At 39.9% G+C, this 25,476-nt stretch overlaps 1 protein-coding gene across 1 annotated transcript in view; it reads left to right on the top strand.

Moving 5' to 3' along the window:
* The window catches only part of LOC121999279 (protein SEMI-ROLLED LEAF 2-like), a gene marked incomplete at its 5' end in the record, with an annotated part of 61,493 nt that overhangs the window by 21,881 nt on the left and 14,136 nt on the right, over nucleotides 1–25,476 (top strand). Inside the window, 2 exons of the mRNA XM_042553983.1 lie at nucleotides 24,138–24,329; nucleotides 24,464–24,601. Coding sequence (XP_042409917.1) covers nucleotides 24,138–24,329; nucleotides 24,464–24,601 — 330 coding nt within the window. The remainder of the gene's footprint in view (nucleotides 1–24,137; nucleotides 24,330–24,463; nucleotides 24,602–25,476) is intronic.

The raw sequence follows: 25,476 nt of genomic DNA, 5'->3' as shown, positions 1-25,476 counted from the left end.
TAGCTAAAGTGAGAGAAAGGAAGACAAGAAATCTTATCTAAATAAAATGTATTAAAGATAAATGTAATAGCGTACTAGTAAATGATGGAGAAATAAAAGAGCGGCGGAAACAGTATTTTATCAACTTTTTAATGAAGGTTTAGGTGATCAACTTAACTTAGATAATTTAAGTAGGTTAAATGAGCATAGATATTTAAATTTTTATCGTAGAATTCAAATTTCAGAAGTACAACAAGTTTTAAATGGGATGCATAATAGAAAAGCCGTTGAACCAGATGATATTCCGATAAAGGTATGAAAGTGTTTAGGGAAACAAGGTATTGAATGACATATAAAATTATTTAACATGATATTGAAAACAAAAAAATACCTGATCAATGGAGGGTAAGTACTCTAGTTCCTTTATATAAGAATAAGGGAGACGTACAAAATTGTATAAACTATAGGGTATTAAACTAATGAGTCATACGATCAAGCTTTGGAAAAAAGTAATAGAATAAAGATTAAGAAAGGAGACAATGGTTATTGAAAATTAATCTGGATTCATACAGGTCGACAATAGAAGCTATAAATCTTAAACAACTAATTGAAAAATATCGGAAGCAAAAACAAGATTTATACATGGTATCAAGGAATGATATGTCGTTCTGTGCATGGCACGACGGTTTTTACCGTTCTTCCTGGAGGTCGGAACCGGCATAGGAGGCGCTCTTGTCTCGGCGGCGCCGGAGGACACGCCGGACGCCTCCAACGGCGCCGGAAGTGTCCCACGAGGCCTTCGGCAGCGAAGGTGTCATGTGATGCCTTCTACTGCTGAAGGCGTTGTTAGAAGTGTCCGGTGACTTGCCGGCGCCGCCAGACGCGTCCGACGACCTTGTTGACGCTGTCGGACTCGTTGAGTCCGATGATCCTTCCGGCGTCGTCGGATGCGTCTGCAGACGCCCCCACGGCGATTGATCGCGGACGGACGCGGTTTCTTTTTCCCGATAATGAATTATTTTATTTAATTAATTTAAACAATTCCTAAGAATATGTAATAATTCGAACAGACTTTTATAAACCATAATTAAAGTATCCTAATAAAATATATAAAAAATATATTTAAAATTAAAACAAATTTAATAAATTTTATTAATTAATATTCTATTTTTTTAATGTTTAAATTTCATTTAAAAATGTTAAAAAATATAATAATTTTTATTTATATTCTAATATATTTTTTTTATTATTTTTGTATTATTGTAAATATCATTTAAAATTTTTAAAAAATTATTTAAAAATTGTATTTTTTTTAAAAATTCTAATAAATTATATTTATATTATGATATATATATATAATTATTTTGTATTTTCTTGCTTGATTCTTTTACTATTTAAAATAGATATTATTTAATTAATAATTAATTAAATGAATAAATAGTTAATTTATATAATTAATTTTTATATATAAAGTGATATCTTGTATTAATTTATATACTTATTATTATAGATAAATCCATTTTATTTCGAGTTATTGATATATCAATTTTATTTAAATAAAATTATTTTTAATTATTTTTTCTAACAATATTAAATTGTTCAATAATTGAGAACTTATACAAAATCAATATATAACCTATTTTTATATACACCATAAACATATTTATCTTATAATTACTATATATAAATAAAAAAAATATTGAAACTGTATCGACACGAGACGATACCGAAACCGTATTGTTCTGGTATGAGATCGAAACCTCGAAACGGGTCGAAGTTTTAAACCTTGCATGATATTCACTTAGAAAAAGTTTATAATAGAGTTTCAAGAAAAATTATATGGAGAATTCTAGAAAAGAGAGGTGCTAGTGTAACATATATTAAACTAATTAATGATATGTATGAGAATTTAACGACTAGAGTAAAGACTTCATGCGAAGTAACTGAAACATTTCCAATAAAGATAGGGTTAAATCAAGGATCAACTCTAAGTCCTTATTTTTGTATACTAATTATGGACGAACTCACTATACACATTCAAGACATAGTACCGTGGTGTATGTTATTTGCAGATGATATTGTTTTGGTAGATGAAATACGTGAGGAGTAAATGCTAAACTAGAATCTTGGCAGGAAACACTAGAAAACAAAGATTTTAGACTTAGTAAAATAAAGATAGAATATATGAAATTTAAGTTTATCAATATTAGACGTAATGAGACAATTGTTAAGATAGGAGATTATGAGTTGCCCGGAATCGAGAGCTTTAAATATTTATGATCATTTTTGTAAAACGATGGAGAGATTGATAGAGGTTTCTTACATAGAATACAAACAGGATGGTTGATATGGAGGAGAGCGTCGGGTGTTTTATGTGACCGTAAAGTACCTTTAAAATTTAAAAGAAAGTTCTACAAAACCGCAGTTAGACATACTATGTTATATTGAATGTTGGGTTATGACTCGAGCATATGAGTAGAAGATGAGAGTTGCAAATATGAGGATATTAAGGTGGATGTGTGGACATACGAGGATGAACAGAATAAGAAATAAAAATATTAGAGAGAAAGTCGGAGTTGCATCTATTGAGGGAAAACTCAAAGACATTTAAGATGGTATGAGCATGTACTTAGATGACCAATAAATGCTTTAGGTAGGAAATGTGAAACTATGACAAACTCGTATATCAAACGAGAAAGAGGATGATAAAAAAAGACTTGGTTAGCAACAATAAAATAAGATAAAATTTATTTAATTATAGATGATGATATAGTAGGAGATAGAGCTCAATGACGTAAAAGGATTTATATAGCCGACTCCACCAATGTGATAAGATTTGGTTGTTATTGTTATTGTATCTATTGCGATGACCTATCTCATATTGGGACATTGTAGACTTGCTAACTTGCAAGTTTTAAGAGGTTCTTTTATAATCCTTCCTTTTAATCATCTTCAGTTGCTACGTTTTGGAACTCATGGGTCATGCCCATTATGTTTTAAAAGTCAGATAACATTTATTACATAGGTATCTGTATCTACTTTTTGTGGTTTCTTAAACTATTATCCTTTGATATAAATTTGATCTTCCTACTGTGGTCTTCATTAGTTGTCTTAAAATTTTGGGGATTATTGATTTTTTAATCCATGGTCTGCATGTGTTTCTCCACATTTACCTTTTTTTTGTATTGTTAGGTCCATGTTACTCAAATTTCATGTTTCCCTAGAGTAACATTGACACTATATAAGTGTGTGAATCTTTGTCACTTGCTTATGTTGGTGTAATTGTCCTAAATGGTTGCGTTCGACCATAAGTTTCGATGTTTGGACAAAGAGTTTAAGTTTAGGGGTGTGATATATTTGTTAAATTGTGTAGGAACTTAGCAGAATATACATGGAGCTCACGGAGCTTATGACTTTATGAGGTGAATATGGATGATGACTTGGCTGCTAAGGCAATGTGCCCAATGACTTGGAGGTCCAATAAAGTTCGAAGAAGGTCGCGTGAGATATTCAAAGATTGCAAAATGAGAAGCATTGGGGGTGATGTTGGAGCAACTCATGGGCCTTGAGTTGGCATGACCAAATTGGTTGACTTGGTGTCTCGAAGTTCACTAGAAATTGGAGAAAGATGGTATTGGACATTTGAGGGACTAAGGATGAGGATCAAGCAGAGTTGGCATTAGTAGGAAGTAGGTGAACTATGTATAGTAAGAGTTAAGCAGGATGACATGTGAGTGAGTTATATGCTAAGTGCATCTGAGGGACTTTGAGGACCTAGTTGGGAGATGATCTAGTGGTAAAGTTAAGTTGCGGAAGGTACACTTTTATGTGAGCTATGAGAGTTAGTTTTTATTCTTAGGAGAGAGTATATCTCAACATAGGCAAAAACTGGATCATTAGGATGATCATAGTCAAGTTTCAGACGATCAATTGGAGGGTGCTCCTAATTGATTAGTGAGATTATAGTTGACTAATGTTGGTGTAAGAATAATTATAGGGGTATTTTTGTCTTTTGGTGTATATCTTCTTTCCTATATAAAGGCCTAACTCGTGGTTCCCAAGACACGAGATTTTAGGTTTTTCTTTCAACATGGTATCAGAGCAAGGTTAAAACCCTAATTTCTTTCCCCTCCGTCTGCTACGCCATTATCCTCCCGTTCCCCTTCGCGAACGCCTCAAGCTCGCCGTCTCCGCCGCGCTCTTCTTCCTTGGCCTCGCCTCAGCAGATCTTCCTTGGTCTCCTCCTCGATCGTGACGACGCGCGGGTGGAATCCATCCGGCAGATGCTCTTCGAAGCCTCTGCAGCTTCAAACCCTCCCAGTCGGAAGCGAGTCCTCTCCGCGCCGTCTGCCTCTGCCCCATCCAGGAGGGTTTGCGCTACGTCTCTCTTCCGCGAGTTCTCCAGCGGTAAAGGGCTTCTCCACTCGTTTCTTTTCTTCCTCTGCCCTATCAAGGCCACCACGTCTTTACCACCGGAGGCTCTAGTGGGATCGGCCTAGCCCTAGCCCTCTAGGCCGCTATCGAGGGCGCCCGCGTCTCCATCCTCGCCCACCTATGTCAAGGGCGCCCACGTCTCCATCCTCGCCCGCAGTCCGGCAACTGCTGCCCCTCCCTTTTTCTTCTTCTGTGGATATCCTCACTTCATCCTCACTTCATCTATTCCAGCAGTACGGCTCACAGTTCTATTCATGGCTACATCTGGCGTCCTAAAGCCAGATACCTCAATCTTTACCAACCATATCACTACACCTCTTTCTTCCGAGCAGTTGGATGGTAAAAATTATATCTCTTGGGCATCTCACATTGAGCTTTGGCTTGTTGGACAGGGTTATGAGACACATTTCACTCAAACTAAAGAAGATGTTCAAGTCGTTGATCGTCCTCTGTGGAAGAAGGTTAACGCTCAGTTGTGTTGTATTATTCGAGCCATCATCCATCCATCTCTTAGAAATGTCTTCCGTACTCACAAAACCTGCAAAGCTGTTTGGACACAAATTTAACAACTCTTTACAAACACCTCTCGGCGACTCTATCAAGTTTGTGAAGATCTCATGACCATCCTCAGCGCCTATCAGATTAAGGATTCAATATCAACTTTCAATGAACTGCTCCCACCTGCGGCCAATCCTGTTGAAGAGCTTGAAAATCGGAAGAAATTTTTTATGTATCTGGCTTTATATGTGATGTGCGTAAATAGTATGATCATTTATGCATGTTTTGATGTACATTCACTTGCTTTATACGTATATATTCCTTGCATGATCGCCTCTTTTAGCATGTATTCACCATATATACTCTTTTTTTTCAGATATCTGCTCTTTGTTTGGTTTTGTGTTGACAGAGACAACTTTTGGAGCGAAAACAGTGATTGTCGACGCACCAGAACAAAGCAGAGAGCACGGCCGTGCAACCTTGCACGACTGTGTGGCCAATCTAGAGAGGGATCAGAGCACGACCGTGCCTCACCACCAACAGCCAAGCAAGGTATGGCCGTGCAACCATGCACGACCGTGCCCCCATGACAGTGGCCAACCAGCACACGGCCGTGCCAACATTCGAGTGGAGAAAAGGTCACGACCGTGTGACCTCGGCAGAGACGAAGAAGGCCACGGCCGTGCAACCTCGCACGATCGTGTGACTCAATTCGAGAGGAGGTCGTGTGAGGCCGTGTGGATTCCACACGGCCGTGCGACGAAGAACGCGGGCCGTGCCACGCCAAAATAGAACCGTGCTGAATTCTGGGCAGACTGTAGACCGTTCGTAAAACGACCATAACTTTGCGCTCCGTTGGAGTTTCGGGATGTTCTTTATACCGAAACGTAACTGACTTCAAGATCTACAACTTTGCTTTAGATCCAACAGAGAGAAAGAATTGTTTGCCCGTGCTAAATGGCACGGCCGTGCCTCCCAACCGCGGGTTCAACTGGACCTCCGCCCAGACCGCAGACCAAACTTCGAATCGCCATAACTTTCGGCTCGGTTGGACCCAGGGCTCAATCCAAGTATCAGATTGAAGATAATTTCAAGAGCTACAACTTTGGTTCATGGTAGATAACGAGAAAACCTGGTTTAATGGGTGAAAAATTCGGTTTACCGGACACCCTGTAATCCTGGTTTTCCTGGGCAGCTTGGAGGAGATATAAAAGGGTCAAAATCCCTATTCTTGCATCATCTTTGGTTCGGGGACCTGGTCCATCTCCTTGGAAAAAGGTTTTCTCCTTCGAGGGAAACCCTAGAGCTTTATCCACCACCGTCCCTTGACGTTTCGTCCATCTCCAGAGCAAGGAGGCATCCCTAAGACATCGGAAATCTCGATAAGCATCGCTTCTTCCCTTCCTTCTCATATCAAGGGTTGTAAGTATGTTCTTCTTTATGTTTTGGGGTTGTTCTTACCCTACAATGGAGTAGAAACCCTCTTCTAGGATTAGGGAGTATTTGTAATACGATGGAGATGCAAAACTATGTAGATTCGTCTTGTTTCTATTCAATGACTTGTTAATGCTTTTGTTCATATTGATGAGTTGTGTGTGTAACTATGCATGCTTCGTTGATTGTTGTGGAGGATTGTTGATCATGCAAGGGGATGCCCTAGAGCGTATTGACCAAGGTACCCTCGTGATAGGGGTAACCATTTCCGGACGTCTAAGACGTTCTCTTGAAAGGAGAAACAATCCCTTAGGAATTGTTGCTCTCGTAGAGAGAGTGCTCTAAATTGTATACCCGAGGGGCCCTAGTGACAAGGGTAACCCGTTCACGGATGTCTAGGATATTCTCTTGAAAGGAGAGATAATTTCTCCATAAGTAGGAACCCGTACCATCTACCTTTATCTTTATTGCTATTTACTAGACACGAACTCCTGTGATCTACCGAGGCGCCCTAGTGACAGGGGTTAACCATTACAGGATTTTTCAGGGATCGTCTCTATTCGATACTTAGGGATATTGACCAATCTAACTTCCTACAAGAGCATGGACATAGAGGGTAGAAACTAGGCAATCTATGTAGTATCTCCTAGTATTACAATGAAATCGAAATCCTAGAATCCATCTCCCGAAGCTCAACTCCCTCCAAGATCAACTCTCTCTCTCCTCTCTCTTCTTCCCAACCTTCTTTCCCTCTCTTTAATCACACTCGGTAGTTCGCAAGCGCCAAAGCCAACTTTCGACCGTCTATATAACTTATTTTGCAACATCTCTAGTGCTTAATCAATAGTCCCTGTGGATTCGATATTTTTATTACTGACGACGAAACCGTACACTTGCGGTTGCGTAACAATATGGTCTGCCCACATATTATTCTCATGTCCGTGACTGGATCCTGGGCAGCCCCACAGAAGCTACCATGGACAACACGTTGACGATGCCTTCTTCTGTTCCTGTCGACTCGTCAGCTTTGGTCTCTCAACACAAAGGACCTCCACCTCGCAAGGGTGGCAAAGGACGTCCTTGGTGTGATCACTGCCATCGACCAGGACACACGATTGATAAGTGCTGGAGTCTACATGGTCATCCTCCTCGTGTTGCTCAAATCGTTCAGAGTTCTGTTGCTTCTTCAGCTTCCACTTCACAATTAACACCGGATTCGAATCCAACACCTTCCTATACTGACTTTCTGAAATGGTTTGAGGATCGTCAGACTTCTGGTTCCACTGCTACCATTGCACATGCTGGTACTTCCTTTGCTGGCATATCTCGTTCTTCGGGTCCTTGGGTTCTTGATTCTGGGGCCATCGATCATATCACTGGTAATAAATCCCTATTTTCCTCCCTCACTACTTCTGGTAATTTGCCAATGGTCACCATGGCCAATGGTTCCCAAACTCAATCCCAAGGTATTGACATTGTTCATCCTTCTTCATCTCTTTCCATTCATAATGTTCTTTGTGTTCCCGGCGCTCCCTTTAATTTATTATCGATAAGTCAACTTACTCGATCTCTTGATTGTATCATTTCTTTTACTAATACGTCTGTTTCCTTACAGGACCGGAGTACGGGGAGGATGATTGGCTTCAGATGTGAATCTCATGGTCTATATCGGCTTCAATAACCCTCTTTTGTTGGTTCGGCGGCGGCATCTCCACTACTTATTCATGCTCAGTTGGGACATCCAGGTCTTTATCTTATGAGTCCTGTCAATTAGGTAAGCATGTTCGTAGTTCTTTTTCTCCTCGTATTGAGAGTCGGGCTATGCCTCCTTTTGCTTTGGTTCATTCTGATGTTTGGGGTCCGAGTCGTGTTTCTTCTACAATGGGGTCAAGGTATTTTGTTACTTTTATAGACGATTTTTCTCGTTGTACATGGTTATATCTAATGAAGGATCGTTCAAAATTGTATTCTATTTTTGAATCCTTTTTTCTTGAAATAAAAACTCAATTTGGTACTTCCCTTCAAACTTTGCAAAGTGATAATGCACGCGAGTATTTATCTACTCAATTTCGTACCTTCTTGACATCTCATGGTGTGTTGCATCGCACATCTTGCCCTCATACCCCTCAACAGAATGAGGTTGCAGAACGCAAGAATCGTCATCTCTTTGAGATCACTCGGACTCTTCTTCTTCATTCTCATGTCCCTCATCAGTTTTGGGGTGATGCCGTACTTACAGCATGTTATCTCATCAATCGCATGCCTTCATCCACTCTCCAGGGTAAAATACCTCATCAGGTAATTTATCCGCATCAGCCTCTTCATCCTCTACCACCTCGGGTCTTTGGTTATATATGTTTTGCTCATGCTCTTGATCCCGACATTGACAAACTTTCTCCCCAGTCTCATAAGTGTGTCTTCCTTGGATACCCACGGTCTCAGAAAGGGTACAAGTGTTATTCCCCTACTCTTCGTCGGTACTTCATTTCTGCTGATGCCACATTTTTTGAGTCAGTTTCTTTTTTTGGTCCCTCCGCTTTATAGGCGAGGTTTCTCACTCTCCACCTGTACCAGCAACTAACTTTTGCGTCGTCCTCGTTCTGCTTTGCCGCCGACCAACACTGACATTGCCGTGGGTACATCTTTGGAGCCAAGTCCTTCGCCGTTTCCTCCGGTCCCATCTCCTGACTCTGATGTTCCTATTGCACTTCGGAAGTGTATGCGTTCCACTCGTAATCCTTCTCCTCACTATGTTTCTTTGAGCTATCATCGTCTTTCTCCATCCTATTATTATTGTCTGTCTTTCTTGTCGTCTATTTCTCTTTCAAAGACTGCAGGTGATGCCTTTGCCCATCCAGGATGGAAACATGCTATGCTTGATGAAATGAGTGCCTTACAGAGCAATGGGACTTGGGACCTCGTTCCTCTACCGTTCCTCTACCTCCTGGGAAGTTAGTGGTTGGGTGTCGATGGGTGTTTATGGTGAAAGTTGGTGTAGACGGTACGGTTGATCGGCTTAAGGCTCGTCTTGTCGCTAAAGGCTATACTCAGGTATTTGGATTGGATTATGGAGACACCTTTTCTTCTGTTGCCAAAATGTCTTCAGTGCGTCTTTTCCTGTCTATTGCTGCAATTCGCCATTGGCTCCTTCATCAATTGGACATAAAAAATGCATTCTTACATGGTGACCTGCTCGAGGAAGTCTACATGGAGCAATCTCCGTGTTTTGTTGCTCAGGGGGAGTCTTCTGGTTTTGTATGTCGTTTGCGGAAATCTTTATATGGTCTCAAGCAGTCACCCAGAGCATGGTTCAGTAGATTTAGTACCGTAATTCAACAGTTTGGCATGACTCGAAGCGAGGCTGATCATTCTGTCTTTTATCGCCACTCATCTACTGGTTGCATCTATGTAGTGGTTTATGTTGATGATATTGTCATCACAGGTAATGATCATCTTGGGATTTCACAAGTAAAGCAACATCTTTTCAAACATTTCCAGACAAAGTATCTCGACAAACTCAAATATTTCTTAGGGATAGAAGTGACACAGTCTAAAGGTGGGATCATTATATCCCAAAGGAAGTATGCAATGGATATTCTGGAAAAAACAGGAATGTTAAACTCAAAGACAGTCGACAATTCCATGGATCCTAATGTCAAGCTCCTGCTAAATCAGGGGGAGCCTCTTTCAGATCCTGAACGGTACAGACGATTGGTAGGGAAACTAAGCTCTCCGTGCAGTAAGTGTAGTAAGTCAGTTTCTTAGCTCTCCATGCAAAGAACATTGGGATGCCGTGACTCGCATTATTCGATATATCAGGGGTGCACCAGGAAAGAGTCTTCTATATGAAGACAAAGGACATACTCAAGTCGTGGGGTATTCTGATGTAGATTGGACAGGATTTCCCTCTGATAGAAGATTTACTTCTGGATTTTGTATATTTGTCGGAGGTAACCTTGTTTCTTGGAAAAGTAAAAAATAGAATGTTGTGGAAAGATCCAGTACAGAAGCAAAATATTGAGCTATGGCTATTGCCAGTCAAGAACTTATATGGTTAAAACAGTTGCTTCAGAAACTAAGGTTTGGAGAGGTTACACAAATGTCACTCATATGTGACAACCAGGCCGCTATGCATATTGCCTCAAATCCAATCTTCCATGAGAGGACAAAGCATATTGAAGTTTACTGTTACTTTGTCAGAGAGAAAGTCATATCTGGAGAAATCTCTACTAGTTTTGTCAACTCACATGATCAACTACCAGATATATTCACTAAGTCACTTAGAGGTCTCCGAATTGACTACATATGTAATAAGCTTGGTGCATATGATCTATATTCACAAGTTTGAGGGGGAGTGTTAGAATAATTATAGGGGTATTTTTATCTTTTGATGTATATCTTCTTTCCTATATAAAGGCCTAACTCGTGGTTCCCAAGACACGAGATTTTAGATTTTGCTTTCAACAGTTGGAATCCATTCGACTTTTAAGCTGAGTCAACTAAGGAGCTGAGTTTTTTGGCTCACAAAGAGAATGTTTCCGTTTGGGATCAAATCGAATATGCAATCTGCTGTATGAGGTTTGTCAATTGATGTTTAGTCAATTGATGCTATAGTAAGAAAATAAGAGGTACTTGCTGATTTGACATATGCTGGAGCATCAATGGTTAAATGACCTAAGGATTATAGTGGATTAGTTGATTGATATGGATTCCCGTCAACTGATGCTAGAATAAGAACTGATGGTGAATTTCAGTCAACTAACGCTAGAGAAAGAAAACCAGAAGGAACCGCTGATCTGACATGTTGGAGCTGCAACTGTTGGATGACCTAAGTGATGCAAAAACGTGCTAATGCTCATCCCAGACGCCCCTTCACTGCTTGCCTTAAGGCCTTGTGGAAGGGAGGTAAATCATGATCTGAGCAGCTTCTTAGGTGGGAGGAGCTTATTTTCTAAGGGAATGAACCCCAGGGATTTGAACCTGGCTCTTGTGATACAAATTTACCACCCAATTACCAACTCAGCTATGCCCGTGAGGGCTTGGATGACCTAGAGGCTTATAGGGATCAGTAACTTGATGGTAGATTCTAGTTGATTGAGGTAGTCCTTAGTAGACTGCTGGTGAAAGCGATCAGGAGAGCGGTACAACAGAACATTAAGTGAACTAAAGGCTAAAGAGATTGAATGTTAGAAGAGACTCCCCAAAGAAGAACATTTGAAGGCTGATGAAATACTGATTGTCTAAATCATTTGAGCCTTTTTCTTTTACTCTTATCCTTCCTCTAGACTGCTATTGTAAAGGTTATCTGTTATTGTAAAGGTTGGTATTAGTGCTAGGAGGACCAACCGCCGATAGAATTGCAAAATAGAAGAAAACCCTCTGATTACCGCTCCAATAGCTTAGGCTTGTTGCACTCGATCCACCATGAGCCAGAGATTTGCCTACTTAGCTACCTCACCAAAGGATATAGTTCTTTCTTAACTCGACATCCAGAGTCACTATCATTTGAGAGAGCACAATAGCCTTTCTTTGTTAATAGTGAACTTATCTCTGGTGACTAAACCAAGTGTCAATTAAAACCAATAATGTCAATCTTATCAATATCAAATTTTGTTAATTAATATCTACATCAACATTTTTTGTTGGATATAATATGTAAATGTAAAGTAGTAATTGAATATTTTACTTATTCTTTAGGTAAATTTCCATCTATAATATGTAAATGTTGAATACAATAAACTCTTCCCCGGACTCCGCTTTGGCGGGAGCTTCATTTACCGAGCTGTCTTTTTTTAGACAAATTTCCTAATAGATGTATCTGATTCAATTTATAAAGGGCAGACTTCCTTCTATAAAATTTTGAAAATGCCATTTAATCCAATTGCCCTCTCATGCATAGGAGTCATAAAAGTGATTTGGTCAAACCACCTTAGTGGACCCTAAACATGTTAGAATGCAAAGTGAGACCATATAATAAATATGTCCATCCTCTTACTTTCGTATCTCATTCACTGGAAGTGTGTCAAGGTGGTTAAATCGAAACAACCATGATGGACCAAAACAGGTAAGAAAACAATTGGTATCAACAACTTACTCAATATCATAGTTGTGAAAAGCGCGTGCCTGATTGCTTCTAGGTGAAAGGCATAGGCAGGCGCGCCTAGGCAATGACCCCGAGCAGTACTTGAATGAAGCGTGCTTAAGCGCATGCTTAAGCGCGCGCCTTTTGTGAGGTTAAGGCGCGATTTTCCTTGCCTTATTGAAGTTTAATTATTCTTTTTAAAGCCCAACCCATATTTTTTTTACTCTTTAAATTAATTAGGTTGCATTAACTTGTATGCATGTGACACATTCTTGTGTGACTTTTCCTCTCCCCATAAAATGAATATCATCCTCCCTTAGTCCCTTGCAAACTTATTTAGCTGATTTGCTATTTGCGTGACTCTTACTCTTCTCCCCTAAAAAATCAGCATCAACCTCCCCTCCCCTTTCCCTACAACATCAACATTGTCCTTTGACTCGACACTTTTTTTTCTTCCTCAAATTCTTGTTGTTGTGTGTTGTCTCACAGACATTGGAAGTTCATAAGTTTTCAAAACGAAAGATAATGTAGTTGCTAATTCTTAAATAGTGGTACTTTTATTATGAAGATAAACTATTTCAATATTTGAATGTTAGTGAATTTTATATTTACATTATTGCTTAATAGTTTGTGAAATATTTTGATAGAAATTCTCTATATATGTTTGAATTGTAAAAATTTATACCCAAGGTATTTTACTTCGGTAAGGTGTGCGCCTCACCTTACGTCTAGCGCCTCAGACCCCATAACACCTATGTACTTTTGGATGACTCGTGCCTTCAATAACTATGCTCAATATACATATATATCTTTAATTTTATATTTCATGCATAGGTTGGCCATCAAAGCCATTTGGCCAAACCACCACCTTGATGACCTCCAATATAACTAATTTCAATGCATTTTAATTTTGAAATATATTTTGCTCCTACAAATCCAACTATATCCTTATTTTTTCTGAAATAATAACATTTAAATTCTAAAATAAATCTAAAAGAATAATTTTTATAACTTAAGGTATTTTGAATTTTTGAAAAAAGTGAAAGAAAGTGCACCATCTCAGAAAAAAATGAAACTTAGGGCATCTTTTAGGAAATTTTCTGCTTTATGCGCACCCTTTAGGAAATTTCATAACAATCATGATAGCCATAACATTTCATCTTTATTTGAATTGATAATAATAAGCTAATAATTTTTTTTTTTTTATGTTATTGTCCTATTTGTATTCAACATTTAGAACCTTAACCTTTTTTCTATCTCACTTGAAGTCATGTTCCTACCTCTATAAAATGATGGAAGGTTTTAAGTATCATACAGCGTCAGACTTTAGATCTCTACCTGGAATAATATGGTTTCAATATTGCATGCCAATACTTAGCATGATTCAACAGACTTTAAAATATGTGTAGATCAACTCATGAGTTTTAATCCTATACTTCTCTATAATTTTGTTTCATTTTAACTTTCCTCTAAATTTAAACCTACAATAATTAAAAGGACAATCGAATTAAATTTAGAGTAATGAGTTATAAAATCTAACATGTACCATATTACTTACTATTATAAGAGTATCCTAATATTTGAGTATTTTGATAATTTCCTACTGAAGTATAAATTTATAATTTCAAATTAAATAATGCTTCCAAAACATTAGGAATCAAATTTATTTCTATATACATGTATATATTTGATCAATAATTGAGAGTTAAACTTTGATTGATGCACTTAAATTTGCACATGTACAAGATTTGGATACATTTTTATTTCTCTGAATAATTTTAGACGCCTTGAATAATTTATTTAACAAATTATATTGATAAAGATGTTGTCTTGAATAATTTCTTTAACAAATTATATTGATAAAGATGTTGGCAATAGCATAAAGAATAGGTAGTTCTAATTAACAGGAGCTTCTGGAGTATTATTTGTTAGTCATGTGCCCCATAAGTTAGAAGGGAATATTATATAGTCTATCATACTTAGTATTAGGGTCAATGTGTTAGAAAGTAATATGCATAAAAATAAATTGTTTCAGAGAAAAAAAATAAAATGGATGTATTAGGTTACTAGAAATGATAAAATAAAAAATTATACTACTTAGAAGCAATTATATGCAATGCAATAAATAATAAAATGAGAAAATAGATAGAGTTGTATCAATATAATTAAGGCAACCACTAGGTTTTACAGTTCTATCAGTTTAATCAACTAGGATTGAAGGTGTAAAGGGACGGAGAAAAAAAAAATTGAAATAATGTAAATATAATTATTGAAGCTGGTATGCTCCATGATCGCCAATTCCACATATCTATATAGTAGAGGGTGTGCCCATCTCAAGTGATTAGTTGATGTGCGATTTCTGTAAATGCACGGTTGTCATAAGTAATAAAATATTATTCATTGGAACCATGTTGAATAGCAAAATATTCGCCAAGGCAATTATCTAGACAAACGAGAAAAGGTGCGTGTAGGAAGAGAACACAAAAGACAATTCTAGGATTTCAGTTTCACTATAATGATTGTTGACGAATGCACCTCTTTTATTTCAACGTAGGATTATGTTCTAAAGGTAATCGAATGCATCTATGGGGAGGAGTAGAAAACAAACATGATGTGTCCATCTCTATTGTAACTTATAAAGTGAATTAGGATATACCCTTTAAGTTCTATATGACAGATCGTGTAAGTCTTGAGCGAGTTCAAAGCACTTTCGTAGATGAGCTCTCAAGTCGGTTCTATAGGTCGGATATTAGGGTTCATTGTTAGGTCTGTCCTTTATTCTCTATGGATCCAATCGTATGTTTATATGATTATGAGTTAGAGTTTGCCCCTTGCTCCCAACGAGGTTACTATCTAACTTGAATCTAGCAACATAGATGGATAGAGAAAGCAAACTAGAATCAATCTAGAATCACACGCATCATTAATAAAAAGAGGATCAATGCATCATTTCGTCTAACAAAACATAAGTTACTCTCTAATCCTCGAATCAGGAGACTACTCCATAGAGATGGAGTTACAATCCAAAATCATTGAGAAGTATCGTTCTACAACTAGAAATAAGAATGAAGTAATAGAAGGAACTTGGTCTCTAGACGGTCTCGATGTCTTTGGAAGAACTCCACATGCTCCTTGACAGAGGAATATAATTCTCAAAGATGGCTTTCCCAAATAGGGTTTTTGTCGCAAACCCAGGATGATCCCTTAGCCTATTCCTTCTTGTCCTTTTTATAGCTTTCGAAGGTTGCTTGGTCTTTAACGGAATCCTACGAATAAGGAGGAAATGGCCACTCGCGTCATGACTGTGTGGCTTGTTGCTTGACACGGTCCAATTGCAGTGCTTAGCACAGTCGTGTTCAGTGCTGGACCCTTTATTGTTGCTCTGATGCACGCTTTGCTTTTAAGTGTGGTACATGACTATCGTAGGGGCAACGAGTAGGCTATGTATAGTGCTGAAATGAGGCTTTCCATCACCAAATGCATCCAATTGACAAGATATTCATGTCCTGTCAACATAAACTGAAAAATCGGCCTCCTTAACCAAAAAGATGAAAATAAATGAAAACACTACTTGTTAATACAAATATGCTTATATAATATAGAAATGCATGCAAAATAAGATCGAAAATATGCGTATGAATCACACACATCACTAATATTTTGAGATTGAATGGATTTAGAAAATGTTGATAGGGTCTTACAATTATATATGCTACCCTAACATTTATACACATCTTTTGTGTTGCTTTCACTCCCCTACTATCATCTTTCAAACTAAACAAACACTTCACTATAGAATATAATTCACTCTAATTTAAGATTAATAATTTAATTGATTTGATTATTTTATGATATAAACTTGCTACAAATAAAAGGATGGAAACGAACCATGTAATGACCAACCCCAATTATTTGGGGCAAACATGATTTTTATGATGACGATGACGATGACGAAAGGACTAGTGACCCTAAATATTTGGGACAAACATGGTTTGATAACCATGATTATGACCCTTTATTATAGCATCTACACAGGGTATTCACTATTCCATTCCTCTCTAACCCATTATGCTTAGTTTACTTGGGAGGATAGATTTAAAAACTGATAAAAGTTTTCCGTGCAGAAAACTTTTTGCCGTTTATTTTGTAAGGAAGGACGATTTTTTTATCCGTTTCATCGTTTATTCATTATGAGTATTTAGAGGGCGACCTCACTCGCACGCAGCAGGTGGCCCCACAGCGGGTTGTCGCCAGGCGATCGTGCGCTATCGCCTCGTGATCGCTGTGAGGGTTGAGCGACCTCGTAGTGGGCAGTCGTGCTTTTGCGCGCTTGTCAGGAGTAGTAAATAGGTCTTCTGTTGATCTTCGTGTTGAACGGCTCCTCCATCTCAAAGTCTATCATGTAGAGCCTTAGGATCATCAACACCTACTTGATCTCCGTTGTCTTCTCAAACTTCCCCTTCTTTAGCCTCTTGGTTGACGGGTCAGTGAGGCCTAAAAGTGTCAACTTTGGCCTCCTCATAACGCGAGTAGACCATTCATCAAATCCATAAATACCGCTGGAGCATTGGTAAACCCAAATGACATTACCAAAAACTCATAATGGTCGTATCTGGTACGGAGTGCTATCTTCTGAATATCAGATTCTTTGACTCTCAGCTGATGATATCTGGATCGTAAATCAATCTTAGAATACACTGAGGTACCTCTGAGCTGATTAAACAAATCCTCGATCCGTGGTAAGGGGTATTTATTTCTGACGGTCACTGCATTCAGCTGTCTATAATCTATACACAACCTCATAGTACTATTCTTTTTCTTGACAAATAATACCGGAGAACTCCACGGAGAAGCACTAGGGCGTATAAATCCCCTGTCTAAAAGCTCTTGCAGTTGAACCTTCAGTTCGTTCAACTCTTTAGGTGTCATACGGTAAGGAGCTTTCGATGTCAGCGCGGTTCCCGGAATCAACTCAATAGCAAACTCCACTTGCCTTCTGGGAGGCAAACCTGGTAGCTTCTCTGGAAATACATCCGGATACTCTCGAACCACCAGAACGTGTGAGAGCTGGGAACTACTGTTGTCGTCAGTATGAATCAAAGATAACAGAAAACCTTGATAGCCATGTGATAGCAGCTTTTGAGCCTGAATCGCCGAAATAGTCGATATGTCGTCATCTCTGATGCCAGTGAAATCTCACGAGGGTTGGTTCGGAGGCTGGAATGTGATCACCCTCGTCTGGCAATCAACAGTGGCATGATATGCTGACAAACAATCCATGCCAAGAATAATATTGAACTCGACCATTTCTAGTACTAATAGATCTATCGTAAGTATCTTGTTGCCAAAGTCTAACGGACAACCTTTGACCTCCTGGGTGACGTCTAAAGCATCATCGGACGGTAGAGACATGGTCAGTCGCTGCAGTCTGAAGGTGGGTAATCTACCAATCTCCCTCATAAAGGTACGGGATATAAAAGAATATGAGCTACTAGTTTCTATCAGCATATCAGCAGATAAAGCATAAATAGAAATCGTATCGCAGAAAACTGATTCATCGGCCCGCTGCACATCCTCTCTGGTGACCGCATGAATACGTCTAGTCTCTGGCGGAGGTAGAGGTGGTAACACTGCCAGCGGTTGCTGCATTTGGGCAGGAGCCTGCCACTGAGGCGGTGCTGGAGGCTATGCCAGAGGTGGATGTCAGGGCTACGACTGATACTGTACTGGTAGCTGGGACTGCGTCTGGTACTGAACCAGTGGCTGGGGTTGCAGATACTGGAATAGGGGCTGAGGTTGCAACTGATACGGGGTCCCACGACAGAACTCTGTGGTACCATGAGGGCACCCACTGGGGTGCTCCTATCCATACATGCCATAAGCAGCAGATGTAGGGGGAGCTGTCCTCTGCTGACGATGTGAAGATTGGGTTCTGTGCCCTCCTCGCTGAGTCCCTGGCTGACTGAGCTGAACTCCATGACCAGAAACTCCGGAAGCAATATGCTGAGCCTTCAGCGAATAATCTCGGCTCATGTGCCCAGGCAGTTTGCAATAATAGCAAACTGACTGTCTCAGGGTGTAGGCTGATGTAGTGTGCTCTTTGGATCCACACCGGGTGCAGTGGATGTCACTGGCGGGTTGTTTCCGGGTAGGAGGCCGGAAACGTCCTGATGAAGATCGCCTCGACTTCTGAGGCTGACCAGAAGCCCCAGAAGTACTCTGACCTGGCCGACTGCGACCACTCTGCTGCTGTGTAGCCTGTGGCTGCTGGATCTGTCTGACTTGTCTGCTTCCTTTTCTTGTCCGGCTACGCTCTCTGGTGAGTTGACTTTATCATCAGGGCTCGGTCCAATGTCTCTATGTAAGATGCGTTCCCAAAATCGGCAAGCTTTACTTGCATATGTACATCCAGTCCCTGAATAAACTGCTGCATACGGGAACTATCCTCAACAACTAGTTCTGGACAAAATCTGGCCCATCGGTTAAACTCTGGATTATACTCGGTCACCGAGCGATTGTTCTGCCGCAGACTCAGAAAATCCTGTCGACGAGTCATCAGATATGCCCGTGGGAAGTAACGGCTCTCAAAAGCCTCTCTGAATTTGACCCAGATGATATTCTATTCACCTATGATGGAACGCTGCGTAACCCACCAGGTGTTGACCTCATCCCGTAAATGGAAAGCAACCAGCTCTGCTTCTCCCACTCGGAGCAAGCCATGTAGAAGAAGGTCCGGTCCATAATCTCAATCCAGGACTGGGCCACACTTGATCAGTCTCCCCGCGGAATAATGTGAATCAACTCTTCATCGACTTTGCCAATGCTGGAATCCGGGCTCGTAGCGCGACAATATTAGTGAGGTGGGTAGGGATCGTCGCGGGAACTGGCGGAATTACTGGAGCTGGTGCTACAGGTGGTACCGCTGAATAGACCGGGGGAGGTGCTCCCGGTGCTGCTGCATAAACTGGGGCATATACCGCTGGTGGTACGGTAGGTGGTGGTACCGGAAATGGAGCAACCGGTACCGCTGGTGCGGATGCTGGGTACACTGTAGGTACTGGGGGCACAGGAGCCGCTGGTGCCGGGTACATGGTAGTTCCAGGTGGCGGTGGTGCCTGGTACGCCATAGGCTCGACCGGAGCAGGAGCGCGGTATGTCGGTAGTACCCCTGGTGGTACCGTAAATATGGTAGGGGTGGGTACAGCGGGTGCAGACGAGGTAGATACCTCTAAAGGAGCCATCGGGGTCTGAGAGCCCGACGCACCCGTAGTATCTTGAGTCTGTTCCTGACCGACAGACTCAAACCCAGTAGGGATCTCTAGCGAGTCCGTTGCCAGAGATTCCAAAATCCTCTTACGTGGTCGTCCAACACCACGTCTCGCAGCTACTCGTGTAGATCTCCTCATATCTGTTAAGTTATAACACAAATATCACTACAAGTATAAAAATTATAAAATTACCTTTATACCTATTTGCCGTCTGGAGATGTTCCATCGCTGTCCAATTTCTATTTTTCCTCCAAATTCCGGACGAGAAAATCGATGGAAACTGTACAAATCCGAAAATAAATACCCAAGTTAACTAGCAAACTTGGGCTAACCCTAAAATCTAAAACACCAAAAGTAGGTATCGTAACCTGCTCTTATACCAATAAATTGGTATCAGATTAATCTCGAAAATCTGTAACACAAAAACAAACAAGTATCGCCAACGTGGCTCTGTACCAAATAAATTGTCACGCCCCATATAGTCCCTGCCAGAAGAAATTTCGGCAGCATCTCCTCTGTACGGGTGACAATCTGAAACTTTACTACATCATCCAGATATCTCGGCCAACACGGTCGGAACATACATATAACATAAAAGTAAAATAAGCAAGAATCCACGCAGTTAATAGTAAAAACCTAAACAAATGCAACGATAAGGAAAAACCAAGTCAAAAATCCTACTCAACTACACCCATAAAGCTCAAAACTTATATCCTACTCCACTACACCCAAAAAGACAAATCACAACGATAAAATCAACTCACCTCTTCTGCCGTCCAGGCAGACATGTAGCAAAACATATCCAATAAAATTCATCGACAATCAAACCATACATAATCCAAGTGTCAAAAACCAGAACAAGTCTAGATAGTAATAAGAAAACCAAAAGGTAAAAACACACATCCTCGCGATCTGCATGGGACTAGCGACTGGAACTTCTCCGGGCAGCCTCAACCTGAAAATAGTAATAACCACGGGGTGAGTCAACTCCTCAGCGGGTAACTACTGATATGCATAATAAAGAAAATAACAAATAGCACTAATCATGCGTACAGTCTCCTGATATAAGAAGGATAAATGCAAACTGAAATAAATAGGAGAACAACTGTACTAACTAGGACCTGTTATATGGATAATAAATCGAGAGGTATAGAAATGCTGTATGCATGTCAAACAAATGCAATCATCCAATATGCAGCAAATAAATGCAGCAAACACAAGCAATAAATGCATCAATGCGTATGATGCCAATGACATGTCCTGGTCACCCTTACTGCCAGTCAGTCATCTCACACACGATGGTGAGACCAAGTGGGTAGGGTTACGACAACCGTGCACTCTGCCATCACTGCTCCTGATGAGTGACCGAGTGGACGGGATGCTGTCGGAGTACACTTATCCTCTTACCTCAAATCATAAGTGGGGGAGTTCAATGCTCTCATCTCCCTGAGTAAGTCCAGAGGAGGGATCCCTGTCCTGCTACAACGCTGCGTCACACTACCCATGAGTGGACCAACGGAGCCCTTGACAGAGCAACCTGCTGCAACACATCCTGCCTGATAAGAACCACTAACCCATGAGTGGTTGTGTGTGCAGATCCATATAACTGGCGATGTGCTCAACAATAATGGAGTCAACTATCGCACAGCATGCAATCATGCGAGATGGTGCATGCCACTAAGCATGGATATATCCTGAACCTATCCATCTCTACATAATGTGTACTATAGGACAATGAATCAAATCAAATGTCTAGGTACACAGATCAGATAAGGTATAAAAACCTAGGTCCTGAACATAATAAAACATGGTTGTGTCAGTACCCCTATAAGCATGTATAATCAGGTAGGTACTAACATTAAGTGCATAACAAGTAAACAAAACAAAGCATGTAACAGGTATCCGGTAGTGACAAACCGATGCAGATAAGAAACATAATTACTACTACTTGTTAAAAACTACTATGCATATCAAATGACATATCAAAATAGATAAGTCAAGGTACTCGCCTCCAATCGAAAAGTTCAATCCGGTCCAAATCCGACGTCGAGATGCTCGTCTCGCGTCAAAGTCCTGTGTCACCAATATGTACATTTTTATTTAGCTACAACTCAAATGAATAGCTAAATAAAATCCTTAAAAACAATTTAGGGAAAAACCCTAATCGATCGTAAATAGAAACTCTACTCAAATTGCTCCATTGCTCAACTAGGGTTATTTCCTTAACCCTAATCATTACTTATCGCCCTAATAACCCTATCCCTTTCATAGCTAGAATTAAATCTAGTTCGTATTCGAAATTACCTCTTCTACTTACTTAATTCCGAAGCCTTAGCCGGTGATCCACAGCTGAAAAGAGCAGCTGCAGGAAGACCCTCCTCACTGTCCGGATCAAAAGAAAATCATGAATCAACCTAGAAATCCATTCACCACTACAATCCAGTCATAAAAATGGTTTTCTTTACCTTTTCTTTGAATATGTAAACGAAATGGTATCTGCAACGATTTACCCTTCTCTGGATCTGGTGAAAATCTAGGGTTCTTTGGCGTGGCAGAGGATCGTTTGCTGGAGATTAGGACACATGTAAGAAGAGGAGAGGAGGGGATGCTCGGGCTCTCCCTGATTCGGCCGAAGGCCTCACGCGGAAGGCGGCTGAAGGCGATCGATAGGGGGCTCAGCGGTTGGCACCGAGGAGAAGAAACTTCGGCGAGGCGTCGACGGTAGACGAAGGCTAGGGCACCGGGTCAGAGGTAATCGAGAAGAGGATCGGCAACCTCGCTCGTGGCTGGAGGAGAGCCAGTGGCGCTTGGTCGGAACGGTGACCGGGCGTCGGTCGTCTGCGACTTTGCCGAGAGAAAGGGGAGAGACGAAGGCAGAGGGGAGCTAGGGCACAGCCGGCGGTTCCTTGCTTCTGGTCGTAGTCAACGTGGCGGCAGCGTGATGAAGAAGATGAAGAGGAGAAGAGTCGGGTGGAGGCGAGGCTTTGGTGTCGCAGAAGAAAAAGGAGAAGGAACCGTCTCGGAGCGGTTAGGGAAAGGGATCGGCGCGAGTTCGGCTTGAGGAGGTGTCGCGCACGCGGGGGAGGAGGCGGAGAAAAATAAAAGAAAAAGAAAAGAAAATCAACATTTCCTTGCTAAAACGGGGTAGCCCAAAATAGGCTTTCACGGGACCCAATATTTATCCCCGTAAACTCGTCATACGAGCTCTAAAAAATTTTCGAAAAATTTCTAAAAATTCCGAAAAATTCCCTTATGGTAATTCACCCTTTTTCGGTATTTTACATCTAGGCTTTACTAGTTAATCGACTAATTGACTGACCATATCCATCAATCGAGTAGTCTTGATCGAATGTAGTGGATTGCGACTATTTCTTACGTTTCCTTCAATTCCATTGATGATTGCTTCATCCAATTTAGATTAGTTGGCCAATCATAGTCCTAGTTAATAAAAATACTATTCTATTAGTTTATGAGTCCACATAGCCATTAATCGACTTGACAACATGTTGACTACAATCCATTTAATGACCAAGTTCTCAAAGATTGGAAGCTACCCTCTCTCGAGTATAATTTTCTCGTAACTTTTAGCTCACCAATAGTTATCGTTTGCCACAAGCTTCTTGTTTCTCGGATGCCCCGAGCCCTCGATCTCCTTGTGCCATCCTTAGTGAGGCTCTAGTAATCTTTCGGCAAGCTTCTCGTCCCTCGAATCCATGAGCCCTCGGTTGCTTTCCAATGCCATCCTTCACGCTCCATTTATATACTCTGCTTCCTATACACACTTGCCTTTGATGCTTCTCGTCTTGCAATCCATCGATTGTTCCATTCAACCCTTCTCTATTCTCCATGTACCTTGAGCTACTAGGTACCACGTCCTTAGCCTTGCCAAGTCATTTCCATGTCCACGTGTCTATACGAAAGTCCCTTTAATTAACTCTCATTTATAGTAGAGATAATCTAAATAAGCTTAATTAAACCCTAATAGAACTATTCCATTATATATATATATATATATATATAATTTATTTTTAAAATATATAATAAAATTTATTTCTTTATTTATATATAGAGATCCCGTATTTTTTTATTTTTTTAATATTTTCTATTTTAAAATATTAAGTTAATTTTTTATTAATATATTTTATATTAAAAAAATATTGAATCATATCGGCACGACACAATATGGTACTGAAACTGTATCAGAAGTCATAGACCGAAACTCCGATACGGCTTAAAATTTTAAACCATGGTTAATTCGTAGTTCTATGATTTTCTTTAGAAAGAAAGGTTCATTAAAATTTCCTTGGCATTTTGTTTTAAAATGTTTCTTTTCCAAATTTGATTAACTTCAAGGTTACCTTGGTCCATCTAATTTCTTGAAGTGCATTTTTAAGTTCAAGTTGGATACTTGGTACCTAAGTTTTGTTTGCTCAATTTTCTAGATTGATCCATATATCAAAGTTGGTGAAGATTTCCAGATATATGTAAGACCTCAATCAGATATGCATAGCTATAGTTCTGAAAGTGATCAACTAGCAGCAAAATCTACTCTCTCAAACATAAGCAACACAATGGACCATTCAAATCTGAAGTTACTTGATGTGGTTGTTGACGGGTTGTCAACATTATTTGATGTAAGTTCATGAATCATCATTCTTATCTCTGTTTAACTTGTGTTTCGGAATATATCCTACAACTTGTGAATTTCACTGGATTGACTATTCTTCTGCCATCCTCTTTTTGTCTCTCTTGTTGTTTGTTTCTTCAGCTGGAGAGGGATGTCCTAGCTAAGCAACTGGATGGGAATTTCTTGCCTGAAGATGCACCTTTTTTTGCATTGGAGCCTGCATTGAACTGGAATAATGGCCAAGCTCTTGAGACTGAAGAATCAGTCTTGTTTGACGAGGTATCTTCATTCATTTCCTTTTGTTCTTAATTTGGTTTCATATATATTCATGTATAATTGTATGAAGAGAAAAAGAACATTCATATTTTCATATACTATATAATTTACAAAGAGTCCAACTAAAATAGGAGGATGCATGAGACTAGAAAAGGAAGATCACAAACAAAAGGAAAATAAGAATCTCTCTCAATCATAGATTGACCTCCTATTTCGTTCAATGTTACTTCCCTAATCTATCAAATCATATCAAATCAAATCAAAATATTCTTTAATACTGTCAACACCCCTCTCAAGTTGGTGCAAAGATATCTATCATGCCCAACTTGTTGACTTAAAATTCAAATGTCTGTTTCAACAAGCCCTTGATCAACACATCTGTCACTTGCTGTGAAGTTGGCACAATGGAGTATAAATTATTCCCTCATTGAGTTTTTCCTTTATAAAGTGTTGGTCAATCTCAACATGTTATGTTTTGTCATGTTGAACTGGATTTTGAGTAATATTGATCGCTGCCTTATTATCACAGTACAACTTCATAGGAAGGTTAATAGCCTTAGTAAGATCTCCTAGGATCTTAATCTAAAGAACCTCATTGACACCTTGAGCCATAGATCTAAACTCTACCTCGATACTACTTCTAGCAACTACACTTTGTTTCTTGCTTCTCCAAGAAACTAAATTGCCCCAAAGAAATGTACAGTTCCATGAAGTTGACCTTTGATCCTGCCCAATCAGCATTAGTACACACCTCAATCCCTCTCTTGTCATTTTTTTTAAAGAAGAGCCCTTTTGTTGGAGTTCCTTTCAAATATTGGAGAATTCAATATGCAGCTTTAAGGTGCTCTTTAAATGGAGAGTGCATAAATTGACTCACC

This window comes from Zingiber officinale, chromosome 1A (genome assembly GCF_018446385.1).
Source record: "Zingiber officinale cultivar Zhangliang chromosome 1A, Zo_v1.1, whole genome shotgun sequence".
NCBI classification, from domain to species: Eukaryota; Viridiplantae; Streptophyta; class Magnoliopsida; order Zingiberales; family Zingiberaceae; genus Zingiber; species Zingiber officinale.
The sequence above is the reverse complement of the archived record's forward strand: the minus strand, read 5'-3'. Positions and strand labels throughout refer to the sequence as shown.